Here is a 19,216-nt window from a genome sequence, read left to right as displayed (position 1 = left end):
GTTGTTTTCCTAAGCCAGAGTCTTTAAACTAGACCTATTTAGAGATCCACTTCCAATGGTTCCTAGAAGTGTCAAAGAGCCCACACCTTTCACCATCCGAGTGAGCTCCCTTGACGCCATCAGCATCATGTGCAATAGGTGGCTGGTGATAACCCTATTGCTTCATTCTAGAATATGCCCCCCACCTATCTCTTCTGTGGTATGTAGAGTTTTTTTTTAAACCGAAAGGCCTTATTGGGCCAAAAGGTTTGATTCTTCATGGTCCTTTGGAAGAAAGAAGATGCACACCCAATGTTGGTCTGACCACAAGAACTTACTGTTACAACGGAGACAGAATTCAAAAGGTGTATTCTAAATACCACTTCCCCCAACCACAACCCATTATTTTACAACCTGGCCCAAAGAATTTCAGTCCGGTGCTGGTTCTAAAGCGGTTGACTGTAACACAATATCTTTTTGAGTTAAAAGTAGTAATTCCAGTATGTCAAAAACTAAACAATTGGTTGTGGGGCTGCAGTCCCCAACTGTTAGAGATATTCCAAAACCTGGTGGAGACTATAAACGGTCTAGAATGGAGCCCATGTCTTGTACACAGTGAGTTTCAGGGGAGGTATCATGAGTTACCTCGAAACCAAAAATTCTAGCGCACAGAAAAACGACTTTGTGAAGTCCACAGCCATCATCTAATGGCAGGGATAAGCATGGCATGTGAACTACAGCAGCAAATACTACAAACTAAAACCTTACTTGGTAACAATTCTTGCCACTTTCTTTGGCATCTCCCCCTTCAACATACCTCTAAGGGATCTTGCCACCTGGCAGCCTGCATACTAAGTGTGTAGATTTAGAGTTAACAGATAAATACACCAATAAAAAGGGTAATGACCAGAACACATACTAGAATACTCTTTTCCACTAACTAGGCACAACTGGTACACTCATTAATCAATGTACTTTGCTTTTAGGTGCTCAAGCAGCAGGCGTATACTTCCTAGCTTTACTAAAATCACTCAGTACCCACTGGCTCCAACAATATACTGCACAGGCCTTAGATGAAGGCAAGCAGAGAACCTTCGGAAAATCCGAGAGGCGGACATTTTTTCAGACGTATCCACAACTATAAAAGAGGATTCTCAGCAACGCAAACTCTATAATTAACAACATGAATGTTTATTCACCATGAATGACTGCATAATAGAGGAACCATATTTAAGCATTGAACAAACTGCATGAAACACATGAAACTAAATCTTAATTGCAAGGTAGCCATAACACTAAGAATATTACAAATGGGTATGTATTACGGAAGGCTTCAGGAATAGAAAAAAAAAAACGAAATTCATTTGCATGTCCCATCAGTCCTACTTACTTCAATGCCTGAAGTCCGGATGTCCACAGCATAGTCTGAATCAGAAGGCTGAATGTTCAGCTTCAGAATGTTGTGCAAGGCAAGACCCTCAATTCCCATCCTATGCAATCCTTCCATTACACGAACTTCATTGCGTAGAGTGTCAAACAGACTGAAAGGAAAGAAGTTGAGAATGTCAAAGATACGAAGAAATGGCACAAGCGTACAAAAACTAATTGTGCAGAACTTTCTAGTGCTGTTACAGTCACTGGAATCCCATCTGATATTTCACCATATAGTACCATGTAGCCACATAATATGAACAACTGAGGCAGAAGGGACAAAGCAAGCAAATTATATAGCTTTTGAGTACAGATACTGTTGAAGACAAAATAGGTTTATTAGAAAGGAGTTAAGCCATGCCGAAGGAAATTGGCTATATGGCTTGTGAATGATGTATGAAACCGTTTTACAGTTGAAAAGCCTTCGATTCCAATATCACATGTTCTGTGACTGCAAAACAGTGTGATGCCAAGTACTAAAGGCACAGTGCGAGTCAGAAGGAAAATGCTACTTACCAGTATGCATCTGTTCTTGGCATGTAGGGCTGCAGAACCACACACTATGGCATTAGATCACCATCTGGTGGTGGGCCAGGATGATTACACTTTGTTGTTGTCTTGGAAGAGTCTTTGTCTGTTGGGTGACTCCTCCCTTAGATCGTAGTGCGCATGGGCATCAACTCCATCCTCAGATGGTTTTCGCCAGTGGGCAAATGATGGAGTTTGTATGAATACAGGTAAAGATGTCCATGTGTTATGTATCTAATTAAGATAATACTGGAAACAGATACAGGTAGGCGGGTGGGCGTGTGTGGTTCTGCAGCCCTACATGCCAAGAACAGATGCATACTGGTAAGTAGCATTTTCCGTTCGAGGCATATGGGCTGCAGACCACACACTATAGTATAGATTACACAGCAGTATCTCCCTTAGCGGCGACCACCCTTCTCTGTTGCAGTAGTTTGAAAAAATGTTTTGAGTACAGCTTGGCCCACACTTGCTTGTTGTTTTGCTTGCACAACTACACAGTAGTGTTTTGTAAATGTGTGCGGAGTAGACCATGTAGCTGCTTTACAGATGTCATCTAATGGTATATTTCCTAGAAATGCCATAGATGCTCCTAATTTGCGGGTAGAATGAGCTCTAGGAGGAATGGATAGAGTGCATTTTGCCTTTTGGTAACAAATTTGTATGCACTTAACAATCCATCTTGCAATGCCTGATTTAGAAATAAGATTGCCTTTATGTGGAGGTGAAATGGACACAAACAGTTGTTTACTTTTACAAAATGGTTTTGTCCTATCAATGTAGTATAAAAGTGCTCTCTTTACATCTAATGTATGTAGAGCTCTTTCTGCAACCGTTTGCGGTTGGGGAAAAAACACTGGCAACTCAATAGATTGGTTGAGGTGGAACGGTGAAATGACCTTTGGTAGAAACCTTCGATTTGTGTTAAGAACCAGTTTATTGTGATGAAGTTGTATAAATGGTTCTTGAATTGTTAATGCCTGAATCTCACTTACCCTCCTCAGTGAGGTCATTGCTACCAGAAAAGCCACTTTCCATGTAAGGAACTGTAATTCACACTTATGTAAAGGTTCAAAAGGTGGACCCATAAGTCTAGTGAGAACAGTATTTAAATTCCATACTGGAGAAGGTGGAATTCTGGGAGGAATTATTCTTTTGAGTCCTTCCATAAACGCTTTGATTGCAGGTACTCTAAATAATGACAAATGTTGTCTGTTTTGGAGATATGCTGCTATAGCAGCATGATGTAACCGGATTGAAGAGTATGCTAAATTAGATCTTTGCAGATGTAATAGATAGCATATGATGTTTTGTATGGAAACATCTAGTGGGTTGATGTTGTTATTTGTGCAATACACCACAAACCTCTTCCACTTTCCTGCATAGCATGCTCTAGTGGTAGGGCGTCTTGCTTCTTTAATTACATTCATGCAATCAGTGGGTAAATTCAGATATCCTAATTCTAAGACCTCAGGAGCCAGATCGCTAGATTGAGCTGAATTGGGTCTGGATGCATTATCTCTCCATGGTTCTGTGTTAATAGATGTGGTGAGATTTTTAATTTGTGATGTGGTACTACTGAGAGATCTAGCAGTGTGGTGTACCACGGTTGCCTTGCCCACGTTGGTTCTATGAGAATCAATGTGAGAGAATGTTGCCGCAGCTTGCGTACCACTAATGGAATTAGTGGGAGAGGTGGAAAAGGGTACGCAGATTTGTTCGACCAGTTCATCCATACCGCATTGTCTTTGGATAATGGGTGTGGGTATCTGGCGGCGAAGCTTGGGCATTTGGAGTTTTGATGTGTGGCAAACAGATCTAGGTCTGGTTGACCCCACATTTGAAAAAATGGCAGAAGAACTTGAGGATGAAGTTCCCATTCGTGTATCTGTTGTTTCTGACGACTTAACAGATCTGCCACTTGATTGTGAACTCCTGGTAGATGTTCTGCTAGAAGGAAAATGTTTTGAGGAATAGCCCATCTCCATATGCTCTGCGCCAGCTGGGAGAGCTGTAGGGATTGTGTTCCTCCTTGCTTTTGAATGTAGTACATTGCTGTCATATTGTCCGTCCGGACTAGTACAGCCTTGTTTGACAGATAATGTTGAAACGATTTTAGAGCTAGAAAAATCGCTAGTAACTCCAGATGATTTATGTGGAGGAGTTTTTGTTTCATTGTCCATATACCTTGTACTGTGTGTTTCTGTAAATGCGCTCCCAATCCTGTGAGAGATGCGTCTGTAGTTAGTATTATTTGTGGAACAGGCTCTATAAACGGCCGGCCCTTGGAAAGGTTTTTGGTGTTCCACCATTGTAGAGAGCGAAATGTCCGGTCGTCTACCACCACCAGATCTGTTATTTGTTGTTGAGCCTGATTCCATTACTTTGCTAAGCATTCTTGGATGGGGCGCATTTGTAGTCTTGCGTATGGTACTATGAAAATGCAAGATGCCATCATTCCTATTAGTTGCATGAACACTCGAGCTTGTAGTGAGTGTTGTGGCTGGAATTTCTTGATGAGATTGTGCATATTTTGAATTCTTGTTGAATTGGGATATGCTATTGCTTTGGAAGTATCTAGTGTGGCACCTAGATACTGCTGAGAGAGGGACGGTTGGAGATGCGACTTCTTTTGATTTACTGTAAACCCTAATTTGTGCAGCAGACAGATCGTCTGATGCGTGTGTCTCACACATTGGTTGTATGATGTTGATCTTATTAACCAGTCGTTCAGATATGGGAAGACATGGATGTTGTCCCTTCTTAAGTGTGCAGCTACCACTGCTAGACACTTTGTGAACACTCGAGGTGCTGTAGTTACTCCGAAGGGGGGTACTTTGAATTGGTAGTGTTTGCCTTCTAGTCCAAACCGTAAGTACTTTCTGTGAGATTGGTGAATGGGCAGACCCTCCAGGAAATCGCGATTTCGTGGTTTGCCGCGAAATCGGCACTTTTGTTAAAGTGCTGCGATGTTTTTTTTTAAGTGCCGCAAAATCGGGTCCCGTGTAGCAGAGGGGTGTGCGCGAGCCGCGGAAGAGATGTTTATCCCGTCATGATGCCGCGCGGCAGGCTGCTGTTTCGTAGCAACAACGGTACTTGCCGATTTTCTTATAGAAATTATAAGGGTTTCATGGCATAATGTCACAAAAACCACGCATGCGATCAGTTGTAAAACTTTTCACCTGAAGAAAAAAGGTGTGGCTGGACAAAACATAAATAAGACTCCTTGACTACAAACAAGACAGCCAGGTAAGGAGTCCAAAAAAGAAGAATGGTAGGGGAATGAGAGAGTATACTTCGTACAACAGCCAATCGGTCTTGCTTTTGTAATGAGCGAAGGACTAGTTTGTAAAACATTATTGTAAAAAAGTCAATAGAAAAAACATTTGGAAATACTGCAAGAAAATCAACAACATATAGCTTAAGGTACCTAGGAACTGCAAACTGAATTGAATATTTTCGTACTTTATAAATCGCATGGGTAATTTTTCAAATAATTTCGGCTAAGGAAGCTCGGAACAAAATTTAAAAAAAGAATAAGGACTTTAAAGGAAAACATTTGCCAGTGCCTAAATTATTTTCCAAAGGACTCATAATGTAAACATGCTCCAGCCATTTGTTCCTCTGCTGTAACCCGGGATATATGGGCTTCACTGCCATTTGTGCTAGGGACATATATATGCATTATTGACATTTATCTTAAAAGTTTCACGCTTACATAAATTTGTTATTTTAAACTTTTTCATAGTTTTATCGTATTAGTGTAATGTGACTGATTTTACTGGTAAAATTTTGAATGTATGCAACGGTTTTAATTAACTATGCATATTAATAAAAACTTGAAACTTGCTGTAACCCGGGGATGTATGGGCTTCCAGGAGAAGGGACAATCTCCTTTGCAGTCATTCCAAATTACACATTCTGCCCCAAAATACAGCTGAGTGAGTGCCGCAGCTAGGCCCTAGTCATACCGTGGAAGAATATAACAGTTGATGTGCTTTTACAGACAAGATGGCAAATGTGGGGCCCAACACAGAACGCAAGGGCAGATATTTGTTAGTCTGTGAGGGAAAGCATCATATGATGAAGAGAGCAAGGAAACACATGCATACTCATGGTGTGCTGAATAAAAAAAGAAAAGAAATGTTCTCTAAATGTGAGCTGCGGATGGAAAAAAACTCAGCCAATCAAAATGATGATAAAGAGGCTATGCTCCAGGGAAGCAACGAACACAATAAGAGAGAGATAAGTCATCAAATCAGAAGCATGCTAATGAGAGTGACAATAAAGCCAACCAATGTTAAATAATGGACAGACTCTAAGCCCACTCTAAGTTTTTGTTATGGTCCACAATAGCCTTTTGCCTACACACAGGTAAAAGCTGGTATTCGTGCCCAAAAATGATATTTGTATAGTGCTATCAAGGCTTCCAGAGTCAATATCTATCTTCTTAAGTTTGGATATGATATGTCAGTATATTTTTCCCAACAAAGGAATATAGGTTGTCTGAAAACTAATATTGAAAACTAACAAAAACTTAAATAGCTAATGTGTTAGCAAAAACTGCTGTCATCTGATGAACGTAAATAGAAGCTTTGAATGGAGTTGAAATACCTAAAGGCAACAAAGCAGCAAAAACCTCGAGCAGGCTTAAATGTGGGTGCTAAGGTAGACGCAATGGCTTGAAAGCATACAACAGAGTATGAATCAAAGATTATCCGTGCAAGTGGCTCTCCCAAACTTAATTGAACAACTTCCCCCCCCCCCTCCTCCAGTTCCAACGCCATTTCCAAAGCCAAGACACATTATGAATATGACGTCCACCTAGGATGGACTCAAGGACTGACTATAATTAATCACTTAATGAGTGTGAACTGTGGTTGGAAACTGGTAGGATGGGACAACTCTAATCACTCTCAGGTTATCAGGGCAAGTGGTTCTCAGGACTCATAAGCTAAAAATTGCAGAACGAGGCACCAAACTGTTTGAGGATTTAGATTTTTTTTTTTTTTAAGGTGGGTCAGTTTCTCCACTGCTTTAACGTCCTATATCCTAGGTAGCCACTCTGTGGGTGAAGGTAGTAAGTCTCTACACCAGTGCTCAGCAATAGTGTGTTTTACTGCAAGTAGGGCTATGGCCAAGAGCTTAGTTGACATAGAATGCAAAGGGAGTGTATTTGTAATAGGAATTGCCAGCAATACTGCCTGTGGGGTCCAGTGCAGAGGGATGCCTTAAATCATGTCTATCATGGTATGTGTATCCTCCCAAAAGTGCCATGGCTTTGACAATTGACATAACAGGTGTATCAAAGTACCATCCGCATTTCCTAGGGATAACAGCCTTAACCTGTGGGCTGCTTCCTCTATTCCATATTCCAGGTTGACTATTCAAAGTGGAATACTCTGCTAAAACGGTTTCCATTGATTTAAGGCTGAAAATGAATGATTATGAGTAAAATAAAGTGCCGCAAAAATGCCGCTAAATTTCCATATTTGTGCCGCTAAATTTCCATATTTGTGCCGCTATATCCTAGGGGGTCTGAATGGGAATGTGTAGGTAGGCGTCCTTATGATCTAGTGTGGCAAGGAAGTCTCCTTTATTTAGCACCGGTAGAACCTGTTATAGTGTGCCCATATGAAAGTGGTCTGATTGTATGTACAGGTTTAGGGGTCTTAGGTCTAGAATGGGTCTGAGAGACCCGTCCATTTTGGGGATGAGAAAATAAAGAGAGTAAACCCCTGTGTTTTGATGCGGTTTTGGGACTGGTTCTATTGCATTCTTTTGCCGTAGAGATTCCACCTCCTCTCTTAATAGTATGAGGTGTTCCTGTGACATGGGATGCTGTCTGGGTGGTATTGTTAGAGGAGTGGAAGTGAGCTCCAGGCAATAACCCGACTGAATTATTTGTCTCACCCACCTGTCTGTGGTGATGGAGTTCCAGACAGGCAGGAACTGTTGAAATATCCCCCCGACAGGAGTGGAATGGTCTGGGGGGATGGGAGGGAAGTCACTTATTGGGGGTAGAGGCGTTACGATTGTTGTTGCCTCTACCTCTGCCCTTATTGTCGTTTCCTCTATACCCTCCTCTATAATATCCTCTATTGGGTGAGGTTTGGTTGGGCGCTTTGTAAGAAGAGGAGGTGTTATAAGTTTGGAAACTTTTAGAGGCGCCCCTATATGAGGAGCAACGAAAGGAAGGTCTATGGGTTTGCATTTGTAAGGCTCCCATTGATTTTGCCGTATCCGTATCTTTTTTCATCTTTTCTAGTGCAGTGTCCACTGCTGGGCCGAAAAGATGCTGTTGGTCAAATGGTTGGTTTAATATACTGGCTTGTACTTCTGGTTTAAAACCAGAGATGCGTAACCATGCATGTCTTCGCATTAGTACCCCTGTATTTATTGATCTAGATGCTGTGTCTGCAGTGTCTAGTTAGCATCTTATGGAGGTATTCGTTATAATCTTGCCTTCCTGTATTAGGTCAGAAGCCCTAGTTTTATATTGTTCTGGCATGTGTTGCATGAGTGACTAACTCATCATAATGAGCTCTATCCTATCTTGCTAACAGAGCTTGAGTGTTAGCAATTCTCCATATATTGGCAGCTTGTGAAATTGTGCGTTTTCCTGAAGCATCCAGAAGCTTTGACTCTTTATCGGGGGGTGGAGCATCCCCTGTTGTCTGCGAGTTAGTTCTCTTTCTCGCATTTGACACTACCATTGAGTCTAGAGGCAAATTACCTTTAATATATGCTGGGTCAGTTGGAGCCGCCTTATACTTTTTCCCTAGCCTAGGGTTAATTACTCTGGCTCTAACAGGATCTTTAAATATTTCTGGTGCGTGTCTTACCACTCCGTTAAGTAATGGCAAAGTGGTAGTGGTTTTATGTGAAGATAACAGTGTGTCTATTAGAAAGTCTTCTTCTATTCGATCTGTATGTAAGTCCACTCCATGAAAAGTGGCTGCTCTGTGAATGAGCTGTGTGAACCCAATGGTGTCATCAGGGGGAGATGGCCTAGACGGGTATGCCTCGTCTTGTGGTAGATTTGGTGCATTATAGTCTTCCCATGGGTCACCTGAAGTCCCTGCCATATCATCTGGATCGTTAATATCATCCATTTGATGTTCACTTTCTACCTCCTGTGAGTAGGTATCCCCATAGCCCATAGTCTTCATGTTGTGGTATGAAACTATGTGTACTGGCTGGAGAATGTACAGGGGAGATGTCTACTGTAATTTCTACTTCTGGAGAAGGAATTCTTATAGGGGAAGTCTGAACATTCTTTTTAAGAGGAACATGTGGTGGTTTGGGATAGTCCATCTTCCTCTTTTCAGGGACTGTGTATATATGTCCAGTCTTTGGATGAATTTTAAGAGTTTTTTGCCTTACATCAGGCTGGAAAAGCTCTTCTACTGGTAAATCTTTTTTCGGCGCCAACTTATCTGTTTTGGGGCAGATAGTCTTAGACTTGACAGTCTCCATTGTCTTTGGAACGGGTCTTGTTTTCAGTTCCGATGGCTTTTCTGGTCTTTTCTTTGGATCTGTACTTTTCGGATCACATCTTTTTCCTGCCGGTTCTCCCGCCCAAAGTGGGGGTCAGAACCTGTTGACCAGCTGGAAGAAGATAGTCATCTTCGGATCGATTCTCGTCTCCGGAAGCTGAATCCTCTGCTTCAGAAGCGACGTCTTCTTGCTGTTCTTCGGCGTCTACTTCTATCGGCGCCTCGTCGATGATGAGGTCTGGTGTCGACGACGATGACTGCTCCATAGCTCTTCGAGCTCGACGGTCCCTGATGGTTTTCTTGTACCTGAATGAAGAGCAGGCCTCACAGTCTCGACTCTCATGCTCTGGAGACAAGCACAGGTTGCAAACTTCATGAAGGTCAGAGTGGGGAAATTTGTGTCCACACTGAGGGCACTTCTTGAAGGGTGTTCTTTCCATGAGCCAAAGGCTCAATGGCGCAGTTGGGCCAGACGGCCCAGACGAGCGCTGGAATCAAGAAGTGTATCCTCTCTTCAACGCAGGTAACCAGAAACAGTGTCGAAGACGATGTTGATGATTTAGATTGTTTCATGGGTTCGAAAAGAGATCGGTAACGGGACCGAATAACAAACACATCCGAGCCTGATGGCGGAAAAAAAACAATCTGAGGATGGAGTCGATGCCCATGCGCACTACGATCTAAGGGAGGAGTCACCCAACAGACAAAGACTCTTCCAAGACAACAACAAAGTGTAATCATCCGGGCCCACCACCAGATGGTGATCTAATGCTATAGTGTGTGGTCTGCAGCCCATATGCCTCGAACAAGTTTTTCTAATACTCAAGCTTCTATATTGAGACACCAATAGAGTCGAAAAGGAAAGCGGGTGTGTACTGGATACCCCTCACAAGCAGGTGTGTACTGGATGCCCCTCGCAAGCAGGTGTGTACTGGATGCCCCCTCCATTGTGAGCTGACATGCAATATAGTAACGGTCTGCAGTCGCAATTGTAGGCGCAACTACTGAACAGTTACTTCGATCCAAAAGGTGTTGGTAAATTATATGCAAAACAGAAGCCATCCCCTATAGATAGTTTCCACTTTCTCAATGGTGGCTGCCAGCTTTCGAGGGGAGAAGGGGCACACAGTGTGGTACAGAGGATTACTGCATGCTCCTACTTCAGGCATTCCCTGAACGTCAACTTTTATTTTTGAAAACAGCATTTTGTGAATGTGTACTCAGGAATGGAGATCTGCTGTTCCTCACGCCCATTTGCAGGGATTCACAAAGGGCTTCTATCTCGTACATAATAATGAAGCAAACGTTTTTACAGCCTCTGCAGATGGACATTTTGAGTTGCGACTGATTCGTATATCAGTCTCGGCACAAAAAGGTCAGGCTGCAATCTTGATTGAATGCAAAAGGGATCAACTGACCTGCAAACTTACCTTAGTATATCAGCCCTACAGATCTCCAGGCACATATTTCAGAGATCTAAATTTCACAAATATTACAAAATAGCACCCAGCTCCTTAGCATGAAGAGACAGCCTGGTATGAAAGATTTTTCATGCAAGGTGTGGTGGTTCAAAGGTCGGGCACTTCTCCAACCACTCCCAAAAAGGGTAATTAATATTACCCCAGTACCATCGGAAAACGCAAGTCCTCTTTATGTCTTTAAAGGTAATCCTCTGTGTTCCACCTGAATTTGTGTTAACTATTATGCAGTAAATCCGGCTCTTCCAATATTTTGGCAAGATGCATTACACCAGTAAAAAAATGATGACCTGTAATTGGGAAAAAATGTGCAGAAAGTATGAAAACCCACAGAAATTGGTGTACAAACACAGATTCACAAGGTTACTCCCAATTTGTAAGGAAATGCCTCTGTTTTTTATGGTCACTCAAGTTTTTTGACTGATGCTGCTGGTTTGTCGACTCAGAGTGCACTGAGGTCTGCTAACCAGGCCTCAGTGCCAGTGCCTTGACCCTAAAGTGTATGTCAAATTATCTACACCCAAATGGAAATGGCTAACTTACCTGTAAGTCCCTAGTAAATGATAGCCTGGTACCCAGGGCATGTAAGTTAGAGGGGTAACCCACGGCTTACACCATTGATTGTGCCACCCTGGAGGTCCCCCAAGAAAAACAAATCCAAGTTTGCCACTACAGACTGGTAGAGCAGTTGTGCGCTGCTAGCCCGATTTGGCAAATCCACCACTTCCCTTGAACATGTGAGGAAGTCACCTCTCTGGCAGGCCTACTGAACCCTAAAGGCAGGGTGCAACATACAACACAGGCAGGACATGTACTTTACCTGTCCTGATAGTAGAAGACAATGAACAACCGTTTTGACTGTAGAAAGTCTTAGTTGCCCAATTGGCAAGTACAGGGTTACACACTGACCCTTCAGCTGCACTAACTCTTGAAAGGTGTGACCAAAGTGGGCCCTTTTAGGTCAAACAGCTTGGTAAATTAAGCCTGACTTGTATCCCAAGTTGAAACCGATGTAACTTGTGCAGTGTGCAGCTTTAGCAAAGCTACCTCTTTGTTGCCTTAAAAAATTCTGTGCCTTCCCAGTCACATGGAGCCTGCTCCACGACCCCAGGGTCAAGGATGCACTCTTGTTATAGCCTCAGGGGCACTAGGGTGGCCGGGTGCAGAGTGCTGAAGCCCAATGTTATCAAATGGGGATAGGGGACCTCCGGTTGGATGGCTGGTGACAAGCAGGCCACTTGGTTGTAGGAGCAAAACCCCTGGACTTCAGCTCAGGCAAATTGGGGTTTAGGCCAGCACCAAAGTTGCACCCTCAGCTGCACTGGGGCGGCCGGGTGCAGAGTGCTGTTTTGGCTTCGGAAGCCCTGTAGCTTTCATTGGGGAGTCTCCGGTTTGCAAAAGCACTGCAAGCTCGGGAATAAAGGTCTTCTGGGTGCGACCACCACTTGAAGAGGCAAGTTGGGATCTTGGGGGTTGGTTAGGCACAGTCGGTTGGGCCACCCAAGGCCGGGGGGCATCGGGTGCATCAGTGCCATTTAGGGTCGGATCTTCTTACCAGCTCCTTGTCACGGTTGGGGGGACCTTCTGGTTTGAGGCTGCAGACCTCAGCTTGAGGCAGGTAAGGGGTCGCTGGATCTCGGGTCAGGATCTCCAGGGAGACCTCCTCTTGGTGTTAGGCCACTCAAACTAGGGCCGTCGGGTGCAGAGTGGTGCAAACTTGCGGATCCTAGCAGAGCTGGAGTCTGGTGTTTGAACAAATCAGGTGTTCACGGGAGACAGAGTCTTTGGGATTGAAGGCAGGCAGGTCCTCCGGGTTTCTCAAGGTTGCTGACTGCAGGACACACTGGGATTTAACTGGAGAAGGTTTGAGGTGGGGACAGGCTGGTAGGGCGGGGGCAAAGTCAGTGGGTGTCCTCCTCTTGTTAGCTTCGGCACGGCTGTTCGGTCCTTTTTTCCCTCTTGCAGGTTCTTGTCTGAAGAAGCAAGGTTCAGGGGTGCCACTAATTACTAGATTTTAGGGCGTTACAGGTAGGTAAAAATGTTGGGGCCAATGGGTCCCTTCCCTGGGGTGGGTACACCCCCTATTATGCCACCCTCCAATGGGAGGGGGGCATAAGCCTTTCCCTGGTTGGCTGGGTCCCCCATCTGCAAGATTGCGGGGACAGAGTTGTGCTTCACCTCACCGCCCCCCCCCCCCCCCCCCCCCCCTTAGGAGTGGTGGAGTTGGCGGAGGCAGGCACACCTCTCTTCCACACTTGTTTTTCCCGCCGGTTCTCCCGCCCAAAGTGGGGGTCAGAACCAGTGGGGACAAGTTGCTGAAAGCAGCAAGTGGCCTGGGGAAGCTCTTAAAAGATGGCAAGCCTTTAAAGCTTCCTCTTCGTGAACCCTGCCCAACCTGGGGGAGGAGGCTTGGCACCTCGTCCCAGGATGTGCATTGTTTCATGGCCCCTGGAGCAGCAAGCTCCAGGGGCCAGGGGTCCAGAAACATGTCTGGTGGTGGCAGCTGAAAGCAGCCACTCAGCCTGGACACTAGTAGTAAGTCGTTTTTCAGGGGGCATCGCTAAGATGCCCTTTGTGTGCATAATTTCATTAAATCCCATACTGGCATCAGTGTGGGTTTAATGTGCTGAGAAGTTTGATACCAAACTTCTCAGTTTTCAGTGTAGCCATTATGGTGCTGTGGAGTTCGTAATGACAACCTCCCAGCACCATATACTCTTAATGGCAGCACTGCACTAACAATGTCTAAGAATGGACTAAGGCACTGTAGGGGTACAGGGCTCTTGCACCAGTACCCTCACCAATGGTATAGTGCACCCAGCTAGAGCGGTGGCTTACCTATGCTAGGGCAGTGGGTTGTAGGTATGGCACACAGGGATGTGTGTGTGCGTGCGCCATGTCGACTCTTCACTTTGGTCTGCACCAAGACATGCAGCCTGCAAAGGCAGTGTGTGTGTGTGTATAATGGTACAGGGCCTCTAAGGGTGGCACAATAAGTGCTGCAGACTTTAGAGGTCTTCCCTGGTCACAGTGCCCTGGGTACCTGTGGTACCATTTACCAGGGGCTGACCTGTGGCCAGAGATGCCAATTAGGTTTTGGTTTCAATGCAGATTTAGGGAAAGAACATATGCTCTGGGTACCTGATTTACAGGAGCCCAGGGCACACTCGGTCAAAGCACATCAACAAAAAGTGGGGGCTACCATGCAGAAAGAGGGCACTTTCTCACAATTACCTTTTCTCTAGGAAATGTTCCAGTGTGATATCTAGGCATATAACACCGAGCAGAAAAAGTAACTTAAAAAGTAAACTGAAAAATAACGTACAAAGTAATCTCAAAAGTACCTGTAAAGTAATTTTTACTGTAAACTTACCTGTAAACAAACCAATTGCATTAAACTGCATTTCAATTGTATTCAACTGAATTACACCTGCAAAGTAATATTTCATTTACCTGCACCAGGCTTGGCTTGGTTCTAGAAATAAAATAGCTAAGGAATATGCTACTTACCAGTATGCATCTGTTCTTGGCATGTAGGACTGCTGACATTCATATCTGTGCATAGATCGCCGCCTAGTGTTGGGTCCGGATGATTGCACATTGTTGTCCTGGAAGAGTCTTCGAAGTAACACGAGATAGGTGGCTCCTCCTTTGGACTACAGTGTGCATGGGCATCCTCTCCATTCTCAGATTGTTTTTCGCCATTGTGGCAGAGATGGAGTATAGTATAGTAAGAGATGGCCATGCAAAGAGTGAATGCTGCAGCTGCGACAGGCACCAGGGAGGTGGGTGGGTGATATGAATGTCAGCAGCCCTACATGCCAAGAACAGATGCATACTGGTAAGTAGCATATTCCGTTCGAGGCATGTGGGCTGCTGAATTCATATCTGTGCATATAATGTATAGCAGCATCTCCCTTAGCGGTGGCTACCTGTGTCAGCTGCAGCAGTCTGGAAAAGAGTTTTGAGAACAGCCTGTCCTACAGCAGCTTGCTGTTTTGAATGTACATCTACACAATAGTGTTTTGTAAATGTATGTGTGGTTGACCATGTGGCTGCTCTACAAATTTTGTGTAAAGGAATATTAATTACCCAGGAAAGCCATGGATGCCCCTAGCTTGCGTGTCAAATGCGCCCTAGGGGGAACAGTTAAGGTGCGTTTGGCTTTTAAATAACATATTTGGATGCACTTAACGATCCATCTGGCTATACCTGATTTTGAAATGGAGTTGCCTTTGTGTTGCAGTGAGAAAGCAACAAACAACTGTTTTGTTTTTCGAAAAGCCTTAGTTCCGTCTATATAGTATAGCAGAGCTCTTTTGACATCTAGAGTATGCAAGGCCCTTTCAGCTACTGTCTGTGGATTTTGAAAGAACACTGGCAGTTCGATGGTTTGATTTCTATGGAAATGGGATACCACCTTTGGCATGAATTTAGGGTTTGTTCTGAAAACTACTCTATTTGCATGTACTTGAATGAATGGCTCTTGAATAGTTAGGGCTTGCAGCTCGCTAACTCTTCGAAGTGAAGTAACGGCAATAAGGAAAGCCACCTTCCAAGTAAGAAATGGTATTTCGCATGAGTGTAGTGGTTCAAAAGGTGGTCCCATAAGTCTGGTTAAAACAATGTTTAGATTCCAGACTGGTGAAGGTGGGTGTCGTGGGTGTCTTAGAGGAATTACGCGTTTGAGTCCTCCATAAACGCCTTAATTGCTGGTACCCTAAACAGTGAAAGGTGTTGCCTGTTTTGAAGATATACTGCTAACGCAGCTAAATGTATCCTGATGGATGAATAGGCTAAATTGCAACGTTGTAGGTGCAAGAGATAGCAAATGATGTTTTGAGTAGAAGCATCAAGTTGGTTAATATCGTTGTTACGACAGTAAAGGACGAAACGTTTCCATTTTGCTGCATAACATGCTCTGGTAGTGGGTTTTCTTGCCGCTTTGATAATATTTATGCAGTCTGGGGGCAAGTTCAGGTATTCAAATTCTAGGATTCCAGGAGCCATATCGCCAGGTTCAGCTGTTGCGGGTCTGGGTGTTGGATTTCTCCATGGCTCTGAGTTAGAAGATTGGGCGTGAGTCGCAGTCTTTGGTGGGGCACCACTGACAGTTCTAGGAACGTTGTGTACCATGGCTGCCTAGCCCATGTGTTATGTTATGTTATGTTATTAGAAATTTATAAAGCGCGCGTACGCCCAAGGGCTTCTTGGCGCTGGTAAGATAAAAAACATAACAAGAGGTGAGTCTGCCGGGAGAGTTATTTCGGGTAAGCTTTTATGAAGAGGTGAGTTTTAAAAGCCTTTCTGAAGGCAAGGAGGTCTTTACTCTGTCTGAGGGCTAGTGGTAGAGAGTTCCATAGGGTGGCTGCCAGGAAGTGGAAGCTGCTGCCGCCTTGTCGTTTTTTCTTAAAACGAGGAACTTCTAAAAGGTCTTTGTGGGCAGATCTTAGGTGGGAGCAAATAGGATCAGTGTTAGCGAATGTTGGCGCAATTTGCGTGCCACCAGCGGTATTAATTTAGCTGGGGGAAAAGCGTATGCAAATTTGCCTGACCAGTTCATCCATATCGCATTGCCCTGCGATTGCGGATGTGGGAACCTGGCGGCAAAGTACTGGCATTTTGCGTTTTCGCTTGCGGCAAACAGATCTATTTCCGGGTGTCCCCACTGGCGGAAGATTGGTTGGAGCACTGTGGGGTGAATCTCCCATTCGTGCATTTGTTGACTGTGCCTGCTGAGCAGGTCGGCTACTTGATTGTCCTTGCCTGGTAGGTGCTCTGCCATAAGTTACATGTTCCTTTGAATGGCCCACTTCCACATTGCTTGAGCTAGGTGTGACAGCTGTGGTGAGTGTGTTCCTCCCGGTTTTTGAATGTAATACATAGCTGTCATGTTGTCCGTCCGGATCAACGCGGTTTTGTTGCATAAGTGTGTCTTGAACGCTTTTAGAGCTAGAAAGATAGCCATCAGCTCTAGAAGGTTGATGTGCATCTTCTTTTGTTGTACAGTCCAGAGTCCCTGTACTGTGTAGTGTAGGACATGGACTCCCCATCCTAGTAGGGATGCGTCCGCGGTCAACACTATTTGTGGGACAGGCTCTTGGAACAGTCGTCCTTTGCAAAGGTTTTGTAGATTCCACCAATGCAGAGAGTTGTATGCCCGACTGGTCACCAACACTAGGTCCTGTAATTGCCCTTGAGCCTGGTTCCACTGCCTTGCTAGGCACTCTTGGAGCGGACGCATGTGTAGTCTGGCATGAGGGACTATGAATATGCACGAGGCCATCATGCCTATTAGTTGCATAAACACTCGAGCTGGTACCGAGTGTTGGGGTCTGAATTTTTGGATCAATGCCTGCATGCCGTTGATCCATGCTGCGTTGGGATATGCTTTTGCTGCCAGTGTATCTACAGTTGCTCCCAGGTATTGTTGTACATGGGAGGGTTGCAGATGTGATTTTGGGTAGTTTAGCGAGAAGCCTAAACTGTGCAGGAGATGGATGGTTGTTGACATGTGGTTGGCACATTGCTGGGCTGATGGCGCGTGTATTAACCAATCGTCCAGATATGGACACACATGGATGTGTTGCCTTCTGAGATGTGTCGCCACTGTAGCTAGACATTTGGTGAAGACTCGTGGAGCTGTTGTGACACCAAATGGTAGGACTTTGAACTGGTAGTGCTGTCCTTGAATGGTGAACCTTAGATACTTTCTGTGAGCAGGGTGTATTGGTATATGAAAGTATGCGTCTTTGAGGTCTAGATTTGCTAGGAAGTCTCCCTTGCAAAGCAATGGTAAGCCTTGCTGGAGAGTGAGCATATGAAAATGCTCCGACAAAATGTACAGGTTGAGGGGCCTGAGGTCCAATATTGGTCTGAGAGACCCGTCCTTCTTTGGAATCAGAAGTATAGGGAGTATACTCCTGTTCCCTGATGTTGTAGTGGGACTGGTTCTATGGCCCCCTTTTGCAGCATACTGATGACCTCTTGAGCAGTAGTGTTATATGTTCCTGTGACATTGGACGGTGCACAGGTGGTATGTTGGGTGGGGTTGAGGTGAGTTCTAGGCAATAGCCATGTTGGATAATTTGCCTGACCCACTTGTCTGTAGTGATATTTAACTAGATTGGCAGGAATTGTTGTAGTCTTCCCCCGACCGGTGTTATATGGTCTGGGGGTAGTGCCAAGAAGTCACTGTTTGGTGTTAGTGGAGGATCTATTTGCATTTCCTCCATGACCCCTTCCCTTGGTGTTATTGCCTCTGTATCCACCCCGGTTTGTGTTTTTGTTGTATGTGGATTGCGTGTTACCTTTGTAGGTGGAGGATTGCTGTGATGTATTACTTCGCGCTCCTCCTCTATAATTGGAGCGACAAAAGGAGCCCCGGTGTTGTTGGGACTGGAGAGCTCCCATGGACTTTGCTGTTTCCGCATCCTGTTAGGTTTTGCCTAGCCAATGCGTACGAAGTACGCATGCGCTAGGAAAAACTTAATGATATCTGTGTGTGAGGACTGGACCGTCCCCACTCTCTCATTGGCTAGCTCCATAAATGGAGGCTAGCCATTGGGAGAAGGCTCTGTCCGTCAATCTCGGACCAGATTCGGGGGCGTTCCCGAGAATGTTTGGCTTTTGGCTACGTCAGCCGAAAGCCTGTTCATGAGAACGCCCCCGAATCTGGCCCGGCATCGACGGCAAATTCCTGTGAACAACGACACGTTAGAACTACAGGAGCAGACGCTGTGACATCACTCTGTAGTCCTGAGTCATCTCACGAGAGCAGGCATTTCAATGGGTAAAGCGCCTCTATTTTGGAAATTCTAACACTGATTCCTGGTCGCTCTCCCCCTCGCCGCCGCCGGGCATCAGGGAGGGCTGTGCCCCAGACACGGGCGGCCAGGGGAAGGCGCGGAAGCAACCCGTGACAAACTGTGCAATAGCTGATAGATGACTACAAACAAACTACTGCTGCAACAATCACAACCCAGTGTCGTAACGGACTAGTGTTGTGCTGTATAGGGGGGTCTAGACATCTTTAAGATATTTATACGCAGTGCTGCACAGGCATCTCTACACATTGCAAACAGAACTGCACATAGCGCCTTGACAGCCTCTAAACACGTCGAGGACGTTTGCGTTTCCGGTGTGTCAGATCGGCGCTGAGGCTGCAGGAGTGCACGGATGGCGGATTTCACACATGCCAGGCAGCTGAAGGAGCCAAGATTTTCACGTTTTGAAAAATACCCAGACTCTCGAAAAGGTCTTGATATAAGATGCCACGAATAATAACAGAAGGTCAATCAA

General features: G+C 44.9%; 1 protein-coding gene across 2 annotated transcripts in view; it reads right to left on the bottom strand.

The window, feature by feature from the left end:
- The window catches only part of UGGT1 (UDP-glucose glycoprotein glucosyltransferase 1), an 849,443-nt gene that overhangs the window by 609,329 nt on the left and 220,898 nt on the right, over positions 1 to 19,216 (bottom strand). For both annotated transcript variants that reach the window (XM_086943802.1, XM_086943803.1), the window contains exon 13: positions 1,370 to 1,520. In XM_086943802.1, the coding sequence (XP_086799928.1) occupies positions 1,370 to 1,520 (151 nt within the window). The remainder of the gene's footprint in view (positions 1 to 1,369; positions 1,521 to 19,216) is intronic.

This window comes from Lissotriton vulgaris, chromosome 11, assembly GCF_964263255.1.
Source record: "Lissotriton vulgaris chromosome 11, aLisVul1.2, whole genome shotgun sequence".
Lineage (NCBI taxonomy): Eukaryota > Metazoa > Chordata > Amphibia > Caudata > Salamandridae > Lissotriton > Lissotriton vulgaris.
Note: the sequence above shows the minus strand (reverse complement) of the source record. Positions and strands in the feature narration are given on the sequence as shown.